The sequence below is a fragment of the Salvelinus namaycush genome, chromosome 2 (genome assembly GCF_016432855.1).
Source record: "Salvelinus namaycush isolate Seneca chromosome 2, SaNama_1.0, whole genome shotgun sequence".
Classification (NCBI taxonomy): Eukaryota; Metazoa; Chordata; class Actinopteri; order Salmoniformes; family Salmonidae; genus Salvelinus; species Salvelinus namaycush.
The window spans coordinates 18,062,899-18,083,788 of NC_052308.1; the positions used below are offsets into that span (position 1 = coordinate 18,062,899).

The following is a 20,890-nucleotide window of genomic DNA, read 5'->3' on the forward strand; positions in this document are numbered from 1 at the left end:
TTTTTTTTTTGAAAAGTACATAATCTTTCAGAAAATGTTTGATTTTTGAGAAAGAGCCTGTCCATCCCTTGTCATCATTTCAAACTACTACACTTGCTGTTCTGAATCTGCCTCTGTTCAATCATACATGTTACTTTTAACAGTAGCTTACATGCGGTGTGAACAGAAAATGAAAATTTTCTCTCATTGGTTTAATGAGAGAAAAATTATGGAAAACTCACTGAGGCTTCAAAGGGGTGAATGGCTGATGGTGCACAACCCCCTGAGGTCAAGGATAAGGTTCCGTGCCCCACACATGCCTCATAATGAGGTTTCCCAAATGACATGGAATTGTATGGCCACCAGAGGAGGCTGGTGTGATGAGCTATAGGAGGATGGGCTCATTGTAATGGCTGGAATGGAATGGAATTTGATACCGTTCCATAAATTCCATTCCAGCCATTACAATGAGCCCATCCTCCTACAGCTCCTCCCACCAGCCTCCTCTGATCCTCCTCTCATATGCCCTATTACATCTTTGACCAATCAGCATTACCACAGAGCCTATTGTGTTTTCATGCACTGCATTTGTGATAGCACTTACACCCTGACATTTGAATACATTTGCCTGCATTGTAACCCCTACCCTCTGACATAATAAAACGGGTGTATCCCTTCCCCCAGCCCTGAATTGTACTCTGGACAATATTACAATAATTTAGTGGAAGATGATAGCAGCTGACATAGAATTGTAGTTCTATATGATCATTTTGAAAATGCAAATTTTTACAATTATCTTATCCAGAATTGATGCTGACCTCATTATCGAGTAAGATATTTCACAATGCAACATTCACTCTTTTCTATTTCGCTCGCTCTCTCTTTTTTCTCACACGTTATTTTCAAACACTGCGCTGTCTACGTAACAATTTAAGGGCATGAGCCAATAAAATCCCGGCAAGGGTTAAATCCCTCTGTGTTGCTATGGAGACCATGACAGTCAGTAGTACGGTAACCACTAGATAGCACAGCCACTAAGTAAAAATTCGTACAAATTTGCTTTTCGGTCTTAATTTAAGGTTAGGGTTAGGGAGAAGGTTATCCGTGTCGTTAAGGTTAGGGTTAATGTTAAGGTTAAGTTTACAATCAGATTTTAAGAAGATAAATTGTAGAAATAGGCGGGATTTATTACTTTGTGACCGTGGTAACTAGTGACGACCATGTAGTCTGAACGTTCTGCCCATTGGGTGAATGCATGTCACATGTTATATTCTGGAACGCTAATTCATCGATTTTTTTCCTCCCACCCCTGCTCCTACACTTGTGCTGGTTTATTCCGACTGTATCAGAAAAAAAACAAGATTCAGAAATGGTGTAGAATAACAGGAAAGGAACACGAGAGTATTTCAAAGCAGGGAAATACAAGGCATTTGGGGAAGGTATGGCAACAACATTTTATTTTGTTATGAAAGTTCGTTATCGGCCTCGGTCCTCTAGTTGTACTTCTGCGGTTAATGACCGTGTTTGTTTGAGCGTGTACATGCTAGCCGGGAGGAACGTTTATTGAGCAGACAACCCGTGTCTGACTGGCAGAGCCCTGACAGAGCTGGCTGGCTGACGTTAGCAGTTAGCTAGCTAAACTATAGGAACTTCATTGCATTTGTGCATTACACAGGAACACACCAATGAGCAGGCATAAACGGAACTATTTTGTCTATTTAAAAACAGAAGTGCTCGCATCAGCTAACGTTAGTTGGTGTTCGCTGTCTGCATGTGCCTTTGCATGGGTTGTACATTCTCAAACACCCAGCACTACCTTCCCTGGACATTTTTGGAGGGGGTAGGTTGGTGCCTTTTGAGACTGTGTCCCTTGGGTAACGACCCCTAGGGCGTGGGGGAGGAGGGGGTTACTTATTTTGACAAGTGCAGTAACGTTAACGTTATGGCTGAACGCTCATTGTAGTAACGGGCTAGTTGTAGTGCCCTTGGCTCTCTGTGACCCAAATTACACAAATATATAAATATAGGCTACATGAGTACCCCACACCTCTGTTCAATGTGTGCCTGGGTATATTACATGCATATTACATACCTACCAATCGTCACTATGTAAGCTGTCAAACTGGATAATAAAAAATAAAAAAATTGGTTACTACTATTACAGTGAGGCTCCTGTAATTTCCTCAAGGCTTTTGAGGTTAATTGTACTGGGACTCCCATTTAGTGCTCAGTATGACAGGAAAGTATTATGGGATAGACATAGTATCTTCCCTTGGATGCCAGGTCACAGTGCTCTGGGAGAATAATTTGGAGTAGTGTGTAGGCTACTATTTGAACATGCACAATTTACAGTCATCCCCTGTGTGGGGGGGGGGGTTGTAAGTTCTTAACTCACTCATTTGACCCAACCTAATCGGATATTTAGATTTCCGAATATATGACAACTTGCTGCTGGCCAAGGCACTCATTCCATTGTATTCAATACTTCGAAGATAAAGTGGCATTCTTTTTATGGTTGATAGTCTACTCTGTAAATAAGCAAGATGGGGGAACTGCCCTTACCGCTAGTCTTGCCCCTGCCCCACCCATGATGCATCAACGTTTTTATTAATTTACTTCCTCATGGAGAGCTAATCCTTTACCTCTGCAGAGATCATCCCCCACAGGGAGACCTCCTGGTCACAGGGGGATTGGTGTCTGCAGACTTCAGCTGCATGAGCCCAACAGCCCAGGCCTCTTCTCTTCTACCAGGGGGATATTAGTTAACTCTGGGCCTCCACTGCATCCCAGGGAAAGAGGGCTAATTGAAGACCGTGTCACCCTTGTGGTAGTCTGGGCTTCTCTGAGGATGATTAGGGTGGATGGACGCTTGGCTTTAGTTTGCTCTAGGAGTGTCTGCTGACTTGTAACTGCAAAGTCATATTTTCTCATCCACGACTAAACAGCATGAGTTGCTGTTTTCATTTTATTGACAGAAACTAGACATAGTTCAGAGTAAGCAGTGAGACAGCTCATGTCTAAGGGTAGGCTAACTTTATTCAAGCAATAATGCCAGAGTAGGTGTGTATTTAAGAAATAAGGCCTGACCCACTTGGCACACATTGGTTGAATCAACATTGTTTCCACGTAATTTCAATGAAATTACGTTGAACCAATGTTGAATAGACGTTGAATTGACATCTGTGCCCAGTGGGGATGGGGTGTGGTATATTAATAATAATTTATACTTTTTCTATGGCGCTTTTCATTAGAATCTAAAAATGCTTTAAAGATGCAATATGTAACTTTTTGGGGCAACCCAACCAAATTCACATAGAAATGTTAGTTATAGATCTGTAATTCTCATTGACAGCTAGTCTAAGAAACTGTAAATATATTCTCTATATACTTTCTATGATTCCCGTTCTGACGTTTTTTTTGTCTTTTAACTTTCAGTTTTGTACACCACCTGGAAACACAATATTTGGGGTTATTGAAAATATATTTCACAGAAGTTTAGATGGTACAATGAATCTATACACTATGCATTGCTTGTTTTGTCACAAACTTAAATTAGGCTAACTATTTAGATTTTTAGCAACCAGGAAATGGTGCAGCGATTTCTGCATATTGCACCAATAAGCAAAAAAATACATAAAAAATGACATTCGCCATATACCACAACCCATCGAAGTGTCTTTTTGCTATTGTAAACTGGTTGCCAACATAAATAGAACAGTAAACAAGCATTTTTGTGTCTAATATACATGGCTGAAATGCTGTTGCAGCCAATTGGCATCCAGGACCCAAACTACCCATTATGACACTGAGGTATCACACAGCACATTGTGTTCCAAAGCAAGCATTTCTCAAGAAAACATTGATAATGATATCAGAGGGAGCAGAACATCCAGCCAAGGGTTTTGGGAGACCTTGGGAGACCCTGACTATCATGACAAAAAACAAGGGCATAGCAGGCCAGTCACCCATCTGCATCGAAGGTACAGTATTTGACTGCTAAGAAAGCAAGTCAACCACCATCCGCAGGGTGGTTTTGTCATGCTCTGTTATGTCCAACCAGGGACAGGCTGGCCCACAGCTGGCAGAGTCTTGCTAAATGTCTTCTGATGAGCCCAGTGCTTTCAAACCTCTGTGCTAACTAGTCACTACCATTGCTCATGCCTGACCTATTTTTCCCTTTGTTGTTTAGTCCCACGTAGGGGAACGATTCCTATGAGATTGAGTCATAGAATAGTGTCTGGTTTGAACCATGCTGATAATCTGTGGCTTCGGGGGTGCTGTTTGATAGAGGTATTTATAGACTGTAGTAAGCGAGGAATGTTCAGTATGAGATTAGTTATGTGGTTTTGTTATTGAGGTTTACTGGGGGAGTCAGTAGGGTTTTAGCACCTAACAGCTGGCTGTAGTATCGTTCTAATTGAAGATGTAGAGAAAAGCAGAGAAAGAGCAGGCAGGTCCTCTGGGCTACATCTGGTGTGGGTGATTTTTGTTTTGTTGTTGTAGCATGCTGCCACATAAGGCTGAACAGTATGGGCCCAAAAATCTAATAGTGATAAAAATACTAGGGACGCACGATATATATATATATATATATATATATATATATATACTGTGGGCCAAAAAACATTGTAGGATTTTTAATGAATTTATTTGCAAATTATGGTGGGAAATAATAATTTGGTCAATAACAAAAATGTATCTCAATACTTTGTTATATACCCTTTGTTGGCAATGACAGAGGTCAAACGTTTTCTGTAAGTCTTCACAAGGTTTTCACACACTGTTGCTGTTATTTTGGCCCATTCCTCCATGCAGATCTCCTCTAGAGCAGTGATGTTTTGGGTCTGTTGCTGGGCAACACGGACTTTCAACTCCCTCCAAAGATTTTCTATGGGGTTGAGATCTGGAGACTGTCTAGGCCACTCCAGGACCTTGAAATGCTTCTTACGAACCCACTCCTTCGTTGCCCGGGCGGTGTGTTTGGGATCATTGTCATGCTGAAAGACCCAGCCACATTTCATCTTCAATGCCCTTGCTGATGAAAGGAGGTTTTCACTCAAAATCTCACGATACATGGCCCCATTCATTCTTTCCTTTACACGGATCAGTCGTCCTGGTCCCTTTGCAGAAAAACAGCCCCAAAGCATGATGTTTCCACCCCCATGCTTCACAGTAGGTATGGTGTTCTTTGGATGCAACTCAGCATTCTTTGTCCTCCAAACACGACGAGTTGAGTTTTTACCAAAAAGTTCTATTTTGGTTTCATCTGACCATATGACATTCTCCCAATCTTCTTCTGGATCATCCAAATGCTCTCTAGCAAACTTCAGACGGGCCTGGACATGTACTGGCTTAAGCAGGGGGACACGTCTGGCACTGCAGGATTTGAGTCCCTGGCGGCGTAGTGTGTTACTGATGGTAGGCTTTGTTACTTTGGTCCCAGCTCTCTGCAGGTCATTCACTAGGTCCCCCCGTGTGGTTCTGGGATTTTTGACCCCACGGGGTGAGATCTTGCGTGGAGCCCCAGATCGAGGGAGATTATCAGTGGTCTTGTATGTCTTCCATTTCCTAATAATTGCTCCCACAGTTGATTTCTTCAAACCAAGCTGCTTACCTATTGCAGATTCAGTCTTCCCAGCCTGGTGCAGGTCTACAATTTTGTTTCTGGTGTCCTTTGACAGCTCTTTGGTCTTGGCCATAGTGGAGTTTGGAGTGTGACTGTTTGAGGTTGTGGACAGGTGTCTTTTATACTGATAACAAGTTCAAACAGGTGCCATTAATACAGGTAACGAGTGGAGGACAGAGGAGCCTCTTAAAGAAGAAGTTACAGGTCTGTGAGAGCCAGAAATCTTGCTTGTTTGTAGGTGACCAAATACTTATTTTCCACCATAATTTGCAAATAAATTCATAAAAAATCCTACAATGTGATTTTCTGGATTTTTTTTCTTCTCATTTTGTCTGTCATAGTTGAAGTGTACCTATGATGAAAATTACAGGCGCCTCTCATCTTTTTAAGTGGGAGAACTTGCACAATTGGTGGCTGACTAAATACTTTTTTGCCCCACTGTAGGTGAACATATCGGAATTGGACAATATTAGCTAAAAATGCCAACATCGGTATCGGCCCGATGTGTTGTTTAACTTCTTATGGCTGCAATCCCGTTAACGGGATGATATGACAACAGCCAGTGAAAGTGCAGGGCGCCAAATTCAAACAGAAATCTCATAATTAAAATTCCTCAAACATACATGTATCTTATACCATTTTAAAGGTAATCTTGTTGTTAATCCCACCAAAGTATCCGATTTCAAATAGGCTTTTCACCACAAACGATTATGTTAGGTCACCACCAACTCACAGAAAAATTCAGCCATTTTTCCAGCCAAAGAGAGGAGTCACAAAAAGCACAAATAGAGATAAAATTAATCACCATGCACAGTGAACTTGGAACGGCAAGTAGTGGTGTTCGAGCAACTGCACTCCTTGATTGACAGGGGCGGGGCCTGGTGTGTGTGGGAAGCGGGGGAGAGATGACTCAAGTAGCAAATGGAGTAAACTATTAAAATGGACATTACATGCGGCAGAGTGGCGTTTCAAAATCTTGCAGATTCACAGCCTCTTGCAATATGGATATTGAATTTTCTATCTAAATTTGATTATTTGTGCAGCCTTACTGCCACACATCCTTAGTGAATGGGCCACGTGTGGCTAATTGTCAATACACACACACACGCATCCACACTTACGAAGGCACACACTGCCACAAGTCGTAGACACACACACCTGGAAGGGGGCCAGACTCTCTTTGTAATGGCCTACTCAGCTGTGTAATAAAAGTCCATCCGAGTCAGACAGCTCAATTACACCCCAGGTCGATCCGGCCTCTGGATCAAGGGAGACTTTCTCTCTTGTTACTAGGCATGGGGGATATACCATTTATACTGTATACCGGGGCCCAAATTTTTTTTTTGGGGGGGGGGGGTTGAGGGCATCCCTACATTGTGGGGGTGCGTGCTACGCCACTGCTTATAACTATAAGTAGAAATCTAAGATGCGTCAAATAAATGATATCCAGCTCAGGGCTCCAGCAATGCATTTGGTTTGCTAACATGCTAGCTAAGTGGCTAGATGTCAAGCTCAAGCTTCTTGGTTACAGCAGAGACATTCAATCCCCTCCTGGATCATAGATCCCTGTTGCTTACATTTTTTTGTATGTCAAATATAGCGCCCCTTGTGTGCACTTCTGGTTATACCGTATAGCCGGTATGGTACAGAAACAGTAAGACTGTATGAAAATCTGGATTTTTAAAAACATTTATTTCACCTTTTATTTAACCAGGTAGGCCAGTTGACAACAAGTTCTCATTTACAACTGCGACCTGGCCATGATAAATCAAAGCAGTGCGACACAAACAACACAGAGTTACACATGGAATAAAGAAACGTACAGACAATAACACAATAGAAAAATCAATATACAGTGTGTGCAAATGTAGTAAGATTAGGGAGGTAAGGCAATAAATAGGCCATAGTGGCAAAATAATTACAATTTAGCAATTAAACACTGGAGTGATAGATGTGCAGAAGATGAATGTGCAAGTAGAGATACTGGGATGCAAAGGAGCAAAAAATAAATAACAATATGGGGATGAGGTAGTTGGGTGGGCTATTTACAGATTCAATGATCGGTAAGCTGCTCTGACAGCTGATGCTTAAAAGTTAGTGAGGGAGATATGATTATCCAGCTTCAGTGATTTTTGCAATTCGTTCCAGTCATCAAGATATTTTCTACCTGCAGGCTGCAATGTTTTTATTTGTTGGAATTATGTAGGCTATTTTTACAGCCTTGGCAGTGGCAATAGAAGTAATTTTTTAGGTTAATTATTTTCATTTATATTTGGATAGAATTTTGATTAACTACATGACAATGATTTTGAGATATGAAGATGTTATTATAAATTCAATGAAACTGTTGAATGAAAATGTGCATATGAAAACCGTAACTGGTTTGCAGATTGGTAAAAATGGTAAGATAAATTGGCATTCAACATGAGAAAGGTTGCCGACTCCTCGTGTCGCGTATTATCGGAAACTTCAGAATTTGAGAAAGCCAGCAGGAGCCGGAGAAGAATAGTTGGGTCAGGTTAAGTTTTTCTTTTCTTCTGGTTATCTAGATCTCTGGTGCCCTCTTGAGGCGTTTGTCTTATTTCATCAAACCGTAAGCTTAATGCATCAGACAAGCTCAATGCATATAGTGGCTTTTATTAAAACACATAGGGTGTGTCTATGTGGAGAAATACACGTTTAAAAATGTAGACTAATCGACCAAATTTTTGTCAGGGACAGCCCTAATGAGTCTGGAGTCGCTATGGCAACGGGCCTGCCTGCTCTGCTTGGAGAAGATGGGGGAGGAGCAGACGTGCCGAAAACAGAGAGGAGAAAAAATTAAAGGAAAAAGATAGCAGTGGCAGCTTTACAGATAACTCATCCAAATGGCTTTGACTTCTCAAACACGGCAGAAAGCTAACACAATATGATGCCCCGTCACCTTATTAATTCAGCCACTTACTTAACTAGCAAGTAGTGATGCACCGATATTACATTTTTGGCCAATACCGATATTTTCCTTGCCGGAAAAAACAACAACAATACTGATAACCGATAATAAAATAAAATGTGCAGCCTTTTAAGCATTCTAGTATAGTTAACACACACACGGGGACGCAGCGGTCTAAGGCACTGCATCTCAGTGCAAAAGGCGTCACTACAGTTCCTTCACGTAAACCCTGTTTTTTGTCTGCATCGAAGTAGCGGTCCTTGTACATAGCATTGAGCATGGTGACGACACAGTAAAGAGAGATTGCCACCGAATCGCTTGTTCACAGCTTGTGTCTGCAGTTTTGTTGAGCAGGCGTTTCAATGCCATGACAGAGGATAGCACGTCTGCTGCAGGCTCAGTTGATGAGATTATTTCTCGAGTCAGTTGTTCGACTGGAGCTAGCTAGTGTGTTCATATTTACAAGTTTCAAACATGTTCTCAAATGCCATTGAAATGGCAGCAGCGGTATGACAACCAGCATATTCTTGAACATGCAATACGACTTTCCTCAGTACGAAATCCTCAACAACCCACTGTTGTCAGACTCGGCATGCTCATGGGGCTGATATCGCTGGTCCAAATGTCAGTCGTGACGCTAATAGCAGTGACGCTATTACTGTGTAACTCTGGTAGGGCAACATCTGAAAAATTGCGGACTTGGTAGTGTGTACCGGTGCTCAACCAGTCGGTGAAAGCTAACATCACCCACGACAGAGAACAGTTGATTGTCAAGGGCAATGAATTCCATTATCTTGCCGTTAATGTATTTCGCCTTGGAGTTGTCTCGCTGAAATTTTTTTACTCTTTCAAATGACTGCTCGACTTGTTGCAGACATGGTGGGCTAGGTTAGGAATGCTTTGTTGCACGTGTAGCTCTAAATGTTACGCGGCGTCATTACTAGGGTTGCACATTTTGGGGAATATTCAGAGGTGGAAACTTTCCGTGGGAATTAACGGGAATATATGGGAATTAACAGGAATATATGTGAATTAACGGAAATATATGCAAATTTATATTAATACCATTTAAATGTAATGTTTTTTGCATTGGATATGTTTAACATCTTATATGGAGACAGAAACATAAACATTTTACCTTATCATAAGTAGACATAATTACAAATGATTAAATCCTTCCAATAGAAAAAAAGAATAATAATTTAGTTACGAATTTTACTTTAATTAAATTAGTTGACTCTTCACATGGGATGATTTCACTGAACATCAAAAGAAAGGGAATATTGAATGATCCCCAATGATCCATCGCATCTCCCAAAAATGTTTTCAAAATACAGTTGAAATCGGAAGTTTACATACACTTAGGTTGGAGTCATTAAAACTTGTTTTTCAACCACTCCACACATTTCTTGTTAACAAACTATAGATTTGGCAAGTCGTTTAGGACAACTACTTTGTGCATGACACAAGTAATTTTTCCAACAATTGTTTAGACAGATTATTTCACTTAACTCACTGTATCACAATTCCAGTGGGTCAGAAGTTTACATACACTAAGTTGACTGTGCCTTTTAAACAGCTTGGAAAATTCCAGAAAATGATGTCATGGCTTTAGAAGCTTCTGATAGGCTAATTGACATCATTTGAGTCAATTGGAGGTGTACCTGTGGATTTATTTCAAGGCCTACCTTCAAACTCAGTGCCTCTTTGACATGAGAATATCAAAAGAAATCAGCCAAGACCTCAAACAAAATTGTAGACCTCCACAAGTCTGGTTCATCCTTGGGAGCAATTTCCAAATGCCAAATTATCAGATAAATTAGCATTCCACATGAGAAAGGTTGCCGACTCCTCGTGTAGTTTATTACCGGAAAAATCTGAGTAATGGCAGAATCTACGAAATGATTATTTCACTGAGATTGGCTCGACTCAGACAGGTGTCTCATGTGCCATAAAAATATATATAAACTCAGCAAAAAAGAAACGTCCTCTCACTGTCAATTGCGTTTATTTTCAGCACACTTAACATGTGTAAATATTTGTATGAACATAACAAGATTCAACAACTGAGACATTAATTGAACAAGTTCCACAGCCATGTGACTAACAGAAATTGAATAATGTGTCCCTGAACAAAGAGGGGGTCAAAATCAAAAGTAACAGTCAGTATCTGGTGTGGCCACCAGCTGCATTAAGTACTGCAGTGCATCTCCTCCTCATGGACTGCACCATATTTGCCAGTTCTTGCTGTGAGATGTTACCCCACTCTTCCACCAAGGCACCTGCAAGTTCCCGGACATTTCTGGGGGGAATAGCCCTAGCCCTCACCCTCCGATCCAACAGGTCCCAGACATGCTCAATGGGATTGAGATCCGGGTTCTTTGCTGGCCATGGCAGAACACTGACATTCCTGTCTTGCAGGAAATCACGCACAGAACGAGCAGTATGGCTGGTGGCGTTGTCATGCTGGAGGGTCATGTCAGGATGAGCCTGCAGGAAAGGTACCACATGAGGGATCAGGATGTCTTCCCTGTAACGCACAGCGTTGAGATTGCCTGCAATGACAACAAGCTCAGTCCAATGATGCTGTGACACACCGCCACAGACCATGACGGACCCCCGCCTCCAAATCGATCCCGCTCCAGAGTACAGGCCTCGGTGTAACGCTCATTCCTTCGACGATAAACGCGAATCCGACCATCACCCCTGGTGAGACAAAACCGTGACTCGTCAGTAAAGAGCACTTTTTGCCAGTCCTGTCTGGTCCAGTGACGGTGTGTTTGTGCCCATAGGCCACGTTGCCGGTGATGTCTGGTGAGGACCTACCTTACAACAGGCATACAAGCCCTCAGTCCAGCCTCTCTCAGCATATTGCGGACAGTGTGAGCTGTGAGGGATTGTGCGTTCCTGGTGTAACTTGGGCAGTTGTTGTTGCCTGCCTGTACCTGTCCCGCAGGTGTGATGTTCGGATGTACCGATCCTGTGCAGGTGTTGTTACACGTGGTCTGCCACTGTGAGGACGATCAACTGTCCGTCCTTTCTCCCCGAGCACTGTCTTAGGCGTCTCACAGTACGGACATTGCAATTTATTGCCCTGGCAACATCTGCAGCCCTCATGCCTCCTTGCAGCATGCCTAAGGCACATTCACTCAGATGAGCAAGGACCCTGGGCATCTTTCTTTTGGTGTTTTTTTGAGTCAGTAGAAAGGCCTTTTTAATGTACTAAGTTTTCATAACTGTGACCTTAATTGCCTACCGTCTGTAAGCTGTTGGTGTCTTAACGACTGTGCATGTTCATTAATTGTTTATGGTTCATTGAACAAGCATGGGAAACCCTTTACAATGAAGATCTGTGAAGTTATTTGGATTTTTACGAATTATCTTTGAAAGACAGGGTCCAGAAAAGGGGCCGTTTCTTTTTTTGCTGAGTTTATTTATTTATTTATTTGCTACTGCTCGACAACAACAAAAATCTTGGTCGACCAAACAATCGACCTGTCGACAAATTGGGTTCAGCCCCAGTTGCACGTCCCTGATCACTCTATTGAATCAAAAAAACACTGACTTTCGATATGAAATGCAACCCCTGTCAATACACAGCTGGACTGACCTGGTCCTGCTTTCTCCCGTTGTGCTATTTACAAACAAATACGTGACTGGCTCAACTGTTCTGGGGAACTACAGTAATCTTCATAATGTAAAATAATGTGACAGGTGAAATGTAGAACGCAATCTGATTTATCTCTTAACGTATTGCACAAGTTGACGCCAGGTATTCACTTAAGTAGCTACAAATAATACAATTTATTGAAAAACTTCGGGTAAATAGTTTTAACGGTATTGAAAAAACATTCCGTGGATATTTCCAAATACCCCAGTATACTGCCCAAGCCAAGTTTGAATTCCACTGCATCTAATTTTGCTCTTGTTGGGGGAATTTAGTTTTTAGGACTAGGCTATAGGCCTATCCAATAATTGTTTCCATTTACTTGCATCATAATGAAACAACTCTTTATAATTGTGGTTGTTATTGTAATTGAGATAATTAATTAATTTGAGAAATGTACTCAATAAATCAGACTGCCATAATACCCAATAATATCGCCTAGTTTTTTTCCAGTTCCTATTAGCTTATTTCCTAAAGGATTCCTACAGCTAGCATACAGTGCATTCGGAAGTATTCAGACCCCTTGACTTTTCCAAATTTTGTTACGTTACAGCCTTATTCTAAAATGTATTAAATTCTCAATCTACACAGAATACCCCAAAATGACAAAGCAAAAACAGGTTTTTAGAAAACAGATATCACATTTACAGTTGAAGTCGGAAGTTTACATACACTTAGGTTGGAGTCATTAAAACTTGTTTTTCAACCACTCCACAAATTTCTTGTTAACAAACTATAGTTTTGACAAGTGTGTTAGGACATCTACTTTGTTCATGACACAAGTATTTTTTCCAACAATTGTTTACAGACAGATTATTTCACTTATAATTCACTGTATCACAATACCAGTGGGTCAGAAGTTTACATACACTAAGTTGACTGTTCCTTTAAACAGCTTGGAAAATTCCCGAAAATGATGTCATGGCGTTAGAAGTTTCTGATAGGCTAATCATTTGAGTCAATTGTAGGTGTACCTGTGGATGTATTTCAAGGCCTACCTTCAAACTCAGTGCCTCTTTGCTTGACATCATGGCCAAATCAAAAGAAATCAGCCAAGATCTCAGAAAAAAGATTGTAGACCTTTACAAGTCTGGTTCATCCTTGAGAGCAATTTCCAAATGCCTGAAGGTACCACGTTCATCTGTACAAACAATAGTACACAAGTATAAACACCATGGAACCACGCAGCCGTCATACCACTCAGGAAGGAGAAGCGTTCTGTCTCCTAGAGATGAACGTACTTTGGTGCGAGAAGTGCAAGTCAATCCCAGAACAACAGCAAAGGACCTTGTGAAGATGCTGGAGGAAACGGGTACAAAAGTATCTATATCCACTGTAAAACAAGTCCTATATCGACATAACCTGAAAGACTGCTCAGCAAGGAGGAAACCACTGTTCCAAGACCGCCATAAAAATGCCAGACTACGGTTTGCAACTGCACATGGGGACAAAAATCGTGCTTTTTGGAGAAATGTCCTCTGGTCAAAAATATAAAACTGTTTTGCAAAAATGACCATTGTTATGTTTGAAGGAGAAAGGGGGATGCTTGCAAGCTGAAGAACACCATCCCAACCGTAAAGCACGGGGGTGGCAGCATCATGTTGTGGGGGTGCTTTGCTGCAGGAGGGACTGGTACACTTCACAAAATAGATGGCATCATGAGGGAGGAAAATTATATGGATACATTGAAGCAACATCTTAAGACATCAGTCAGGAAGTTAAAGCTTGGTTGCAAATGGGTCTTCCAAATGGACAATGACCCCAAGCATACTTCCAAAGTTGTGACAAAATGGCTTAAGGACAACAAAGTCAAGGTATTGGAGTGGCCATCACAAAGCCATGACCTCAATCCTACAGAACATTTGTGGGCAGAACTGAAAAGTGTGTGCGAGCAAGGAGGCCTACAAACCTGACTCAGTTACACCAGCTCTGTCAGGAGGAATCGGCCAAAATTCACCCAACTTATTGTGGGAAGCTTGTGGAAGGCTACCCAACACGTTTGACCCAAGTTAAACAATTTAAAGGTATTGCTACCAAATACTAATTGAGTGTATGTAAACTTCTGACCCACTGGGAATGTGTTGAAAGAAAGAAAATCTGAAATAAATAATTCTCTCTACTATTATTCTGACATTTCACATTCTTAAAATAAAGTGGTGATCCTAACTGACCTAAGACAGGGAATTTTTACTTGGATCAGGAATTGTGAAAAACAGTTTAAATGTATTTGGCTAAGGTCTATGTAAACTTCTGATGTCAACTGTACATGAGTATTCAGACCCTTTACTCAGCCCTTTGTTGAAGCTTCTTTGGCAGAGATTACAGCCTCAAGGCTTCTTGGGTATGACGCTACAAGCTTGGCACACCTGTATTTGGGGAGTTTCTCACAATTCCTCTCAGCAGATCCTCGCAAGCTCTGTCAGTTTGGATTGGGAGCGTTGCTGCACAGCTATTTTCAGGTCTCTCCAGAGATGTTCAATCCAGTCTCTGGCTAGGCCACTCAAGGACATTCAGAGACTTGTCCTGAAGACACTCCTTCGTTGTCTTAGCTGTGTGCTTCGGGTCGTTGTACTGTGTGAAGGTGAACCTTAGTCTGAGGTCCTGAGCACTCTGGAGCAGGTTTTCATCAAGGATCTCTCTGTACTTTGCTCTGTTCATCTTTGGCTGACTAGTCTCTCAGTCCCTGCTTGTGGAAAAACATCCACACAGCATGATGCTGCCACCACCATGCTTCACCGTAGGGATGGTGCCAGGTTTCCTCCAGACGTGACACTTGGCATTCAGGCCAAAGAGTTCAATCATGGTTTCATTAGACCAGAGAATCTTCTTTCTCATTGCCAAAAGGCACCTAAAGACTCAGACAAACTCCTAGCAGGCTTTTTTTGAGGAGTGGCTTCCGTCTGGGCACTCTACCATAAAGGCCTGATTGGTGGAGTGCTGCAGAGATGGTTGTCCTTCTGAAAGATTCTCCTCCACAGAGGAACTCTAGAGCTCTGTCAGTGACTATCGGTTCTTGGTCACCTCCCTGACCAAGGCCATCCCCGGTTGCTCAGTTTGGCCGGGCGGCCAGCTCTAGGAAGAGTCTTGGTGGTTCCAAACTTCTTCAATTTAAGAATGATGGAGGCCACTGAGTTCTTGGGACCTTCAATGCTGCAGAAATATTTTTGGTACCCTTCCCCAGATCTGTGCCTTGACACAATCCTGTCTCGGCGCTCTACGGACAATTCCTTCGACCTCATGGCTTGGTTTTTGCTCTGACATGCACTGTCAACTGTGTGACCTTATATAGACAGGTGTGTGCCTTTCTAAATCATGTCCAATCAATTGAATTTACCACAGGTGGAGTCCAATCAAGTTGTAGAGACATCTCAAGGATGATCAATGGAAACAGGATGCACCTGAGCTCAATTTCGAGTCTCATAGCAAAGGGTCTGAATAGTTATGTAAAGGTATTTCTGTTTTATAAACCTGTTTTCTCTTTGTCATTATGGGGTGTTATGTGTAAATTATGAAGAAAAAATATATTTGATACATTTTAAAATAAGGCTGAAACAAAATATGGAAAAAGTCAAGGGGTCTGAATACTTTCCGAAGGCATTGTATATGACCCTATCCTGAATGTTCATGTGTGGACTACAATGTATGCTTATAGACTTATATGTTATAGCCTAATGCAATAATAACAGATTGAATAACATTTTCTGTAAAATAAATAGATAGCTCTATACATTTACAGATTGAGTTTTGTGCTTATCCAATATGATTTTGGTGATGGTTTGGCTATTATATGGCAGAGGCTTCATGCTACCATATTCAGTATTCTGGCAGGGGGAGGGTAGAGGGTGAAATCATTATCATCTTCATTAGAGAGTGTCCTTCTGACCAATCAGCATCCTGCACTGCACTGGATTCCATAGGCACCCAGTTGGCTGTCGCTAGGATACCTCATAATCAGGAGGAAGGCAGAGGCCTGGTTGGCAGGCTGTGTCTGTGTTGATGTTGGGATGGGGAGCAGAGTGATAGTAGGGGATAGAGAGAGAGAGAGAGAGGCTAATGTTTGAATCCACCACACAGACATAGTCAGACAAAGAGGAGCAGCATCCTACAGGACCAGGGTCCCGGGGGATGGGGCATCACACTCCCGCAGCACGCTGGGAGGCCCAGAGGAGGTAGGAGCATTGGGGGCGTTGTCTCTGCAGCACCCCTTGTTCTATTATACCCATAAAGCCTTTCTAAAAGCCATTGATGTACATTAGCTGTGCTCTTTTACTATATTGATCCCGATAATTTGACTAATGCATTTTGTGGTATATATATATATATATATTTGTGTCAACACAAACCGTCTGGTCCTCGTTAAGTGATGGGGGCTACTGCCCTTACTGCACTCTTAGCTCTGTAGAGAAAAATGCAAATTGACACCAGACTGTCTCTTATTTTGGTCTGGAATGACAAGAGCAAGCCCATGAATCCAAAAGCATATTTGTTACATCTCTGTGTCTAGAGACTTGGTTTGCGATACAGCCCACTCCTAGTGTAGCCCTGTGCTCTCACCAACAGCGACCCAGTACAGGATTCCTGCTGCCTGCCAGTTGTGGGGGAGTAGAGTTCCATGACTGATGGGTGAGTGATTCCTCTTGGAGAGACAGGGGCAGCAGGATTGCCAGAAAAGGCAATAAGACCAAGGCTGTTCCCTACACCATGATGAAGAGAACAATGCTTTGTTCGATCCAAAATCCCTGTGTAACCAGACTAGATGTCAGGCATAACTCTCTCTCTGGAGCAGGCTTAATTATAGGGGGTACATCCAGATGTGAAATAATGCTCTCAATGATTGGAATTTTTGGCAGAATAATGCTGTTGTATTGTATAGCCATGGATAACCTGTAACTGTATGATGCTGTGTGTTGGAGTTAGTCTGGTTGTGCATGAGGTTGTAATACACAGTACCAGACATTATGGTGGAAAAGGTGAGGTTTGTCACCACTCAATGTTTCTTAACCTACAGTGCACTGTATGTTATGGCTATGCCTGAATCCACTGAAAGCAGAATTAAAAGGAGGGAAGAGAAAATAGCTTAGGAATTGCAGCATAGCTGTTAAAGATCTTAATTATTTCCATCACAACCCTCCCCCAACCACTCACACAGTCAAAATCCACAATACATTCCAAAAACTCAATCTCTGCCCTAGGTTCTCTCTTTCCCAGTCCACCTTCCTCCCTCCCAGCTTTCTTAACCCCGTCAGCTGTTCTGCTCTCTCAGCCCATCCATCTCATCTGCCCAGTCTACTGAACCTCACTTCCTCTGCTAATGGGGCAGCAGAGCACTAGGGTGACAGACAGTCACTGGGATGCTCTAGAGTCAACTACTAATCTGTTCATTCTCACATGTTGAGGACAGAAAGGGTTCAGCAGCCAAAAGTCAAAAAAAAAAAGAGTGATTGGAGTAGATACAGTATCGGTATAGGTGTACTTTAACTGTCATTTAAGTCCTTATGTTGTCAGTCCAGCTGTGGTTAGATACACCCTTCTTTCACTTAAATATGTCACTGGAATTCATTATCTTTCAGAACTTGCATTTTTCTGCCCCTACCAAATTGGATTTAATGCTCACCATTAGACATGTTGAATTAAGTGGGTTATTGTTGTGGTAATCTGAGAATGGCGTTGGGTTAGTTTATTTTTAAAAGGCCCCTGAAACTCAGTTCCTCTTCTCTGTTATGAATTTCAATATGAAAACACAACGGCCTTCATTCACCAGAGAGCTCACGCATGGTGTGATGGTTACGGACATTTGTATTGATGAAAACCTACACGTCCCCCTGTCTGTCACGAATGTTGAATCAAATTAAGTTGCCTATTGTCCATGGGTTTGGTTCTTATATAGGTCGGAATTTGAGATAAAATATCCAAAGGAACATAATAATAAACTAACTTTCCAAACGTGGGTCTGCTGCACTCTTCCTCTGTCAAAATAAAAGTCCCCCACAAGTTATCGCTTGCTTGCGCACATAAGGAGCACGTGCATTACTTTTATTTTGACATGTGTTGAAGCAGCGAGGAGGTGATATGCCATGCACCTGCTGCAAACTCACGTTTATTTATATGTTCCTTTGGATATTTTGTCAAATTCCACCCTATATAAGAACCAACTGCATGGACAATTGGCGGAATAAGTTCAAATGGAATTGTATTCAACATTTGTGACACAGTGGACGTGAAGCTAGCTTTCCTGTTTTCACAATGGCTTTTTGTGTGCTGATGATGTCCAAGAGATAGCATCGGTGCATCACGCCTGGGTGTGATGGGGCCTGTGACGATGTGGACTGCATCGAGCTAGTTATCTAGTTTCCTAACTCACTCATTCTCCTCTATTCCCCATTCATGGACCAAAACATAAGTGCCTGAATATGACCTGCTAATTTTTTATTTAGCTAGCTAGTGTTCTTGATACTGTGTAACATGTTAATGTGTAAAATCGCTATGAAGGCCAAGTATGCATATCATCACCCTTGCTAGATGCTTTTAGCAACGCTGGTATATTGACACTAGCGTTGTTGGGAATTGGGTTGCAAAAAAACCTTAACAGACGGCAGGAAGCCAGAAGTTTAATAAAATTCAATTTCAACTTACTCTGCCGGTGGTCTGGATGGTTGGTCCTTATAACCGGGGAATTAGAGACAAAATATCTAAAGGAACGTATTAATAAAAATACTTTCCAAACGTGGGTCTGTTGGATTATTGTGGGTCTGTTTTATTTTGACATGAGGTAAACAGAGAAGAAGTGGGTCAACAACAGATCCACTTATGAAAAGTCTTTAATAATATGTTCCCTTTAGACATTTTGTATCAAATTCTGCTTGGCCTTCATAGCGATGTTAGACATTAACATAACGATGTTACACAGTATAAAGAACATTAGCTAGCTAAATAAAAATATGGGCAGGTCATATTCAGGTAATTATGTTTATTGAATGTGTATTGGTAAATATGAATACTGAAGGCCAAAATATTAGCTGTACATTGAGATATTTTCTGTTTACAATTTAATGTTTATAATTAAAATTGAGGTACTTGAACCTGTTTTGAAGTCTGATTTTAATTTACCCCTTTTATTGGACCAAGAGGTATTGTTCAGGGAAGGGATAGGCAATTTAATTGTTTTCAGTCTGCTGAGGTTGTGAAACAAAGAGGGGCTATATTCCTAATGAACAATGTCATTGTAAGATGTGCCATGTCGCTTATGCATTTGTATTTAGCTGTCTAGGGATCTTAAAGTTTATTCAGCGAAAACGTATTTGTAACTCAATTTCCTTTTTGTTTTGTGTACATAGTTTGGTATTTTCGTCATTCACTAATGTTATATGGACATCCTGCATTCCTGCACCTGTAAATAACTCATTCTGTCTCATTTTAGCACATACTGAAATAAGAGAAGTATGTATACACTATGATACATTGTATATCGCCTTAGGAGCGTCATGTCATGCTTATACAGGCTTATAGGCTTTAGGGATGTTTTGTTAAGTTATACTGAGTGGGCTTACACAGTGACTGTCATGAACATGGCCCAATATGTCTGAGCCCTATAGCTTCATTTTAACGTCCCTGTTTCCTGTCTTTTAGGTTCAGGAGAGCTTGTCCAAAGGGCAGCAGGGGAAGGGCCAAACGAGGAGAGGGCACCATGGACAGTGAGCAGGGGCCTCCAGCCTCTAGTGCCAGCAGCACTGGAGCCACTGCCGCCAGCACCAGTACGACCAGTAGCAGCACTACCACCAGCAGCAACAGCACAGGAAGGCAGGCTGTGCCTCAGATCTCTGTGTACAGCGGGATTCCTGACAGGCAGACGGTTCAGGTAAACTTCAGGGTAAAAAAACATGCCAGTCCAGTGTGACACACACCCACATACACTTGTTTTGCATAAACCGTTTTCTCCATTTGCGTTCCCTGCAATAATGAAATTGTCATTGCCCTACTGCCATCTGCTGGTTAAACCATGCATGCACCGTAAATCGGGCAGTATTGCACTTAGCTCACTATGGAATTTACTACACTGCTTATAATAAACAAGACTTTTATTACATTTAGACAAAGGTGCAATTTGATAATTTTTTCGCATTGTTATTTGATGTAGTACACTGGCATCATGTAATCTATCAATACTGACGACAGCAGATCAGGGTTGCTATGGTTCCAAGTTCCAGGCTCTGTCCTCTGCTATTTGCCCATTGACCAATGTGAAACTCAGCTTGGATTAGGCTCTCAGTTTACCCTCCTCTTAAAGGGTGACAGACAGATCTTAGGTCTCTTCTATCCTTTCTTTCAAATGTATGCACTCATCTGCCCGTAGGGAACTAGCAGCATTGTCACTACCGGCCTACTTAACATAGTGCAAGGCTTGTCATTTGGGCTCAATAAGAGAGAAGTGAATGGATGTTCCATCACAATCTCCGCCCTCTTTTCACCCTTGGAAGCTTAGGTCAGAGAAGCTCTATTAGGCTATGTGCTCTGGGTCAATCCATCTCTCATGTTGCTTTGGCAACTATGCTGAGGCTGTCAGTAAAAAAATGTATCATGAAGATTGAAGAAAATATGTGCTCAAGGCCATAGGGGTGAGCATAGGATGCGATTAAGTCCATTACAATGTGCAGGGGGTGCAGAAGTGAGCCTGTTCTCCCTACATGAG

General features: G+C 41.8%; 1 protein-coding gene across 1 annotated transcript in view; it reads left to right on the top strand.

Annotated features, from left to right (window-relative positions):
• Window positions 1–1,297: 1,297 nt before the first annotated feature.
• Window positions 1,298–20,890, top strand: part of LOC120059702 (polyhomeotic-like protein 2) — a 39,601-nt gene continuing 20,008 nt past the window's right edge. The window contains exons 1-2 of the mRNA XM_039008763.1: window positions 1,298–1,418; window positions 19,831–20,059. Of these exons, the coding sequence (XP_038864691.1) occupies window positions 19,889–20,059 (171 nt within the window). The 5' untranslated portion in view covers window positions 1,298–1,418; window positions 19,831–19,888. The remainder of the gene's footprint in view (window positions 1,419–19,830; window positions 20,060–20,890) is intronic.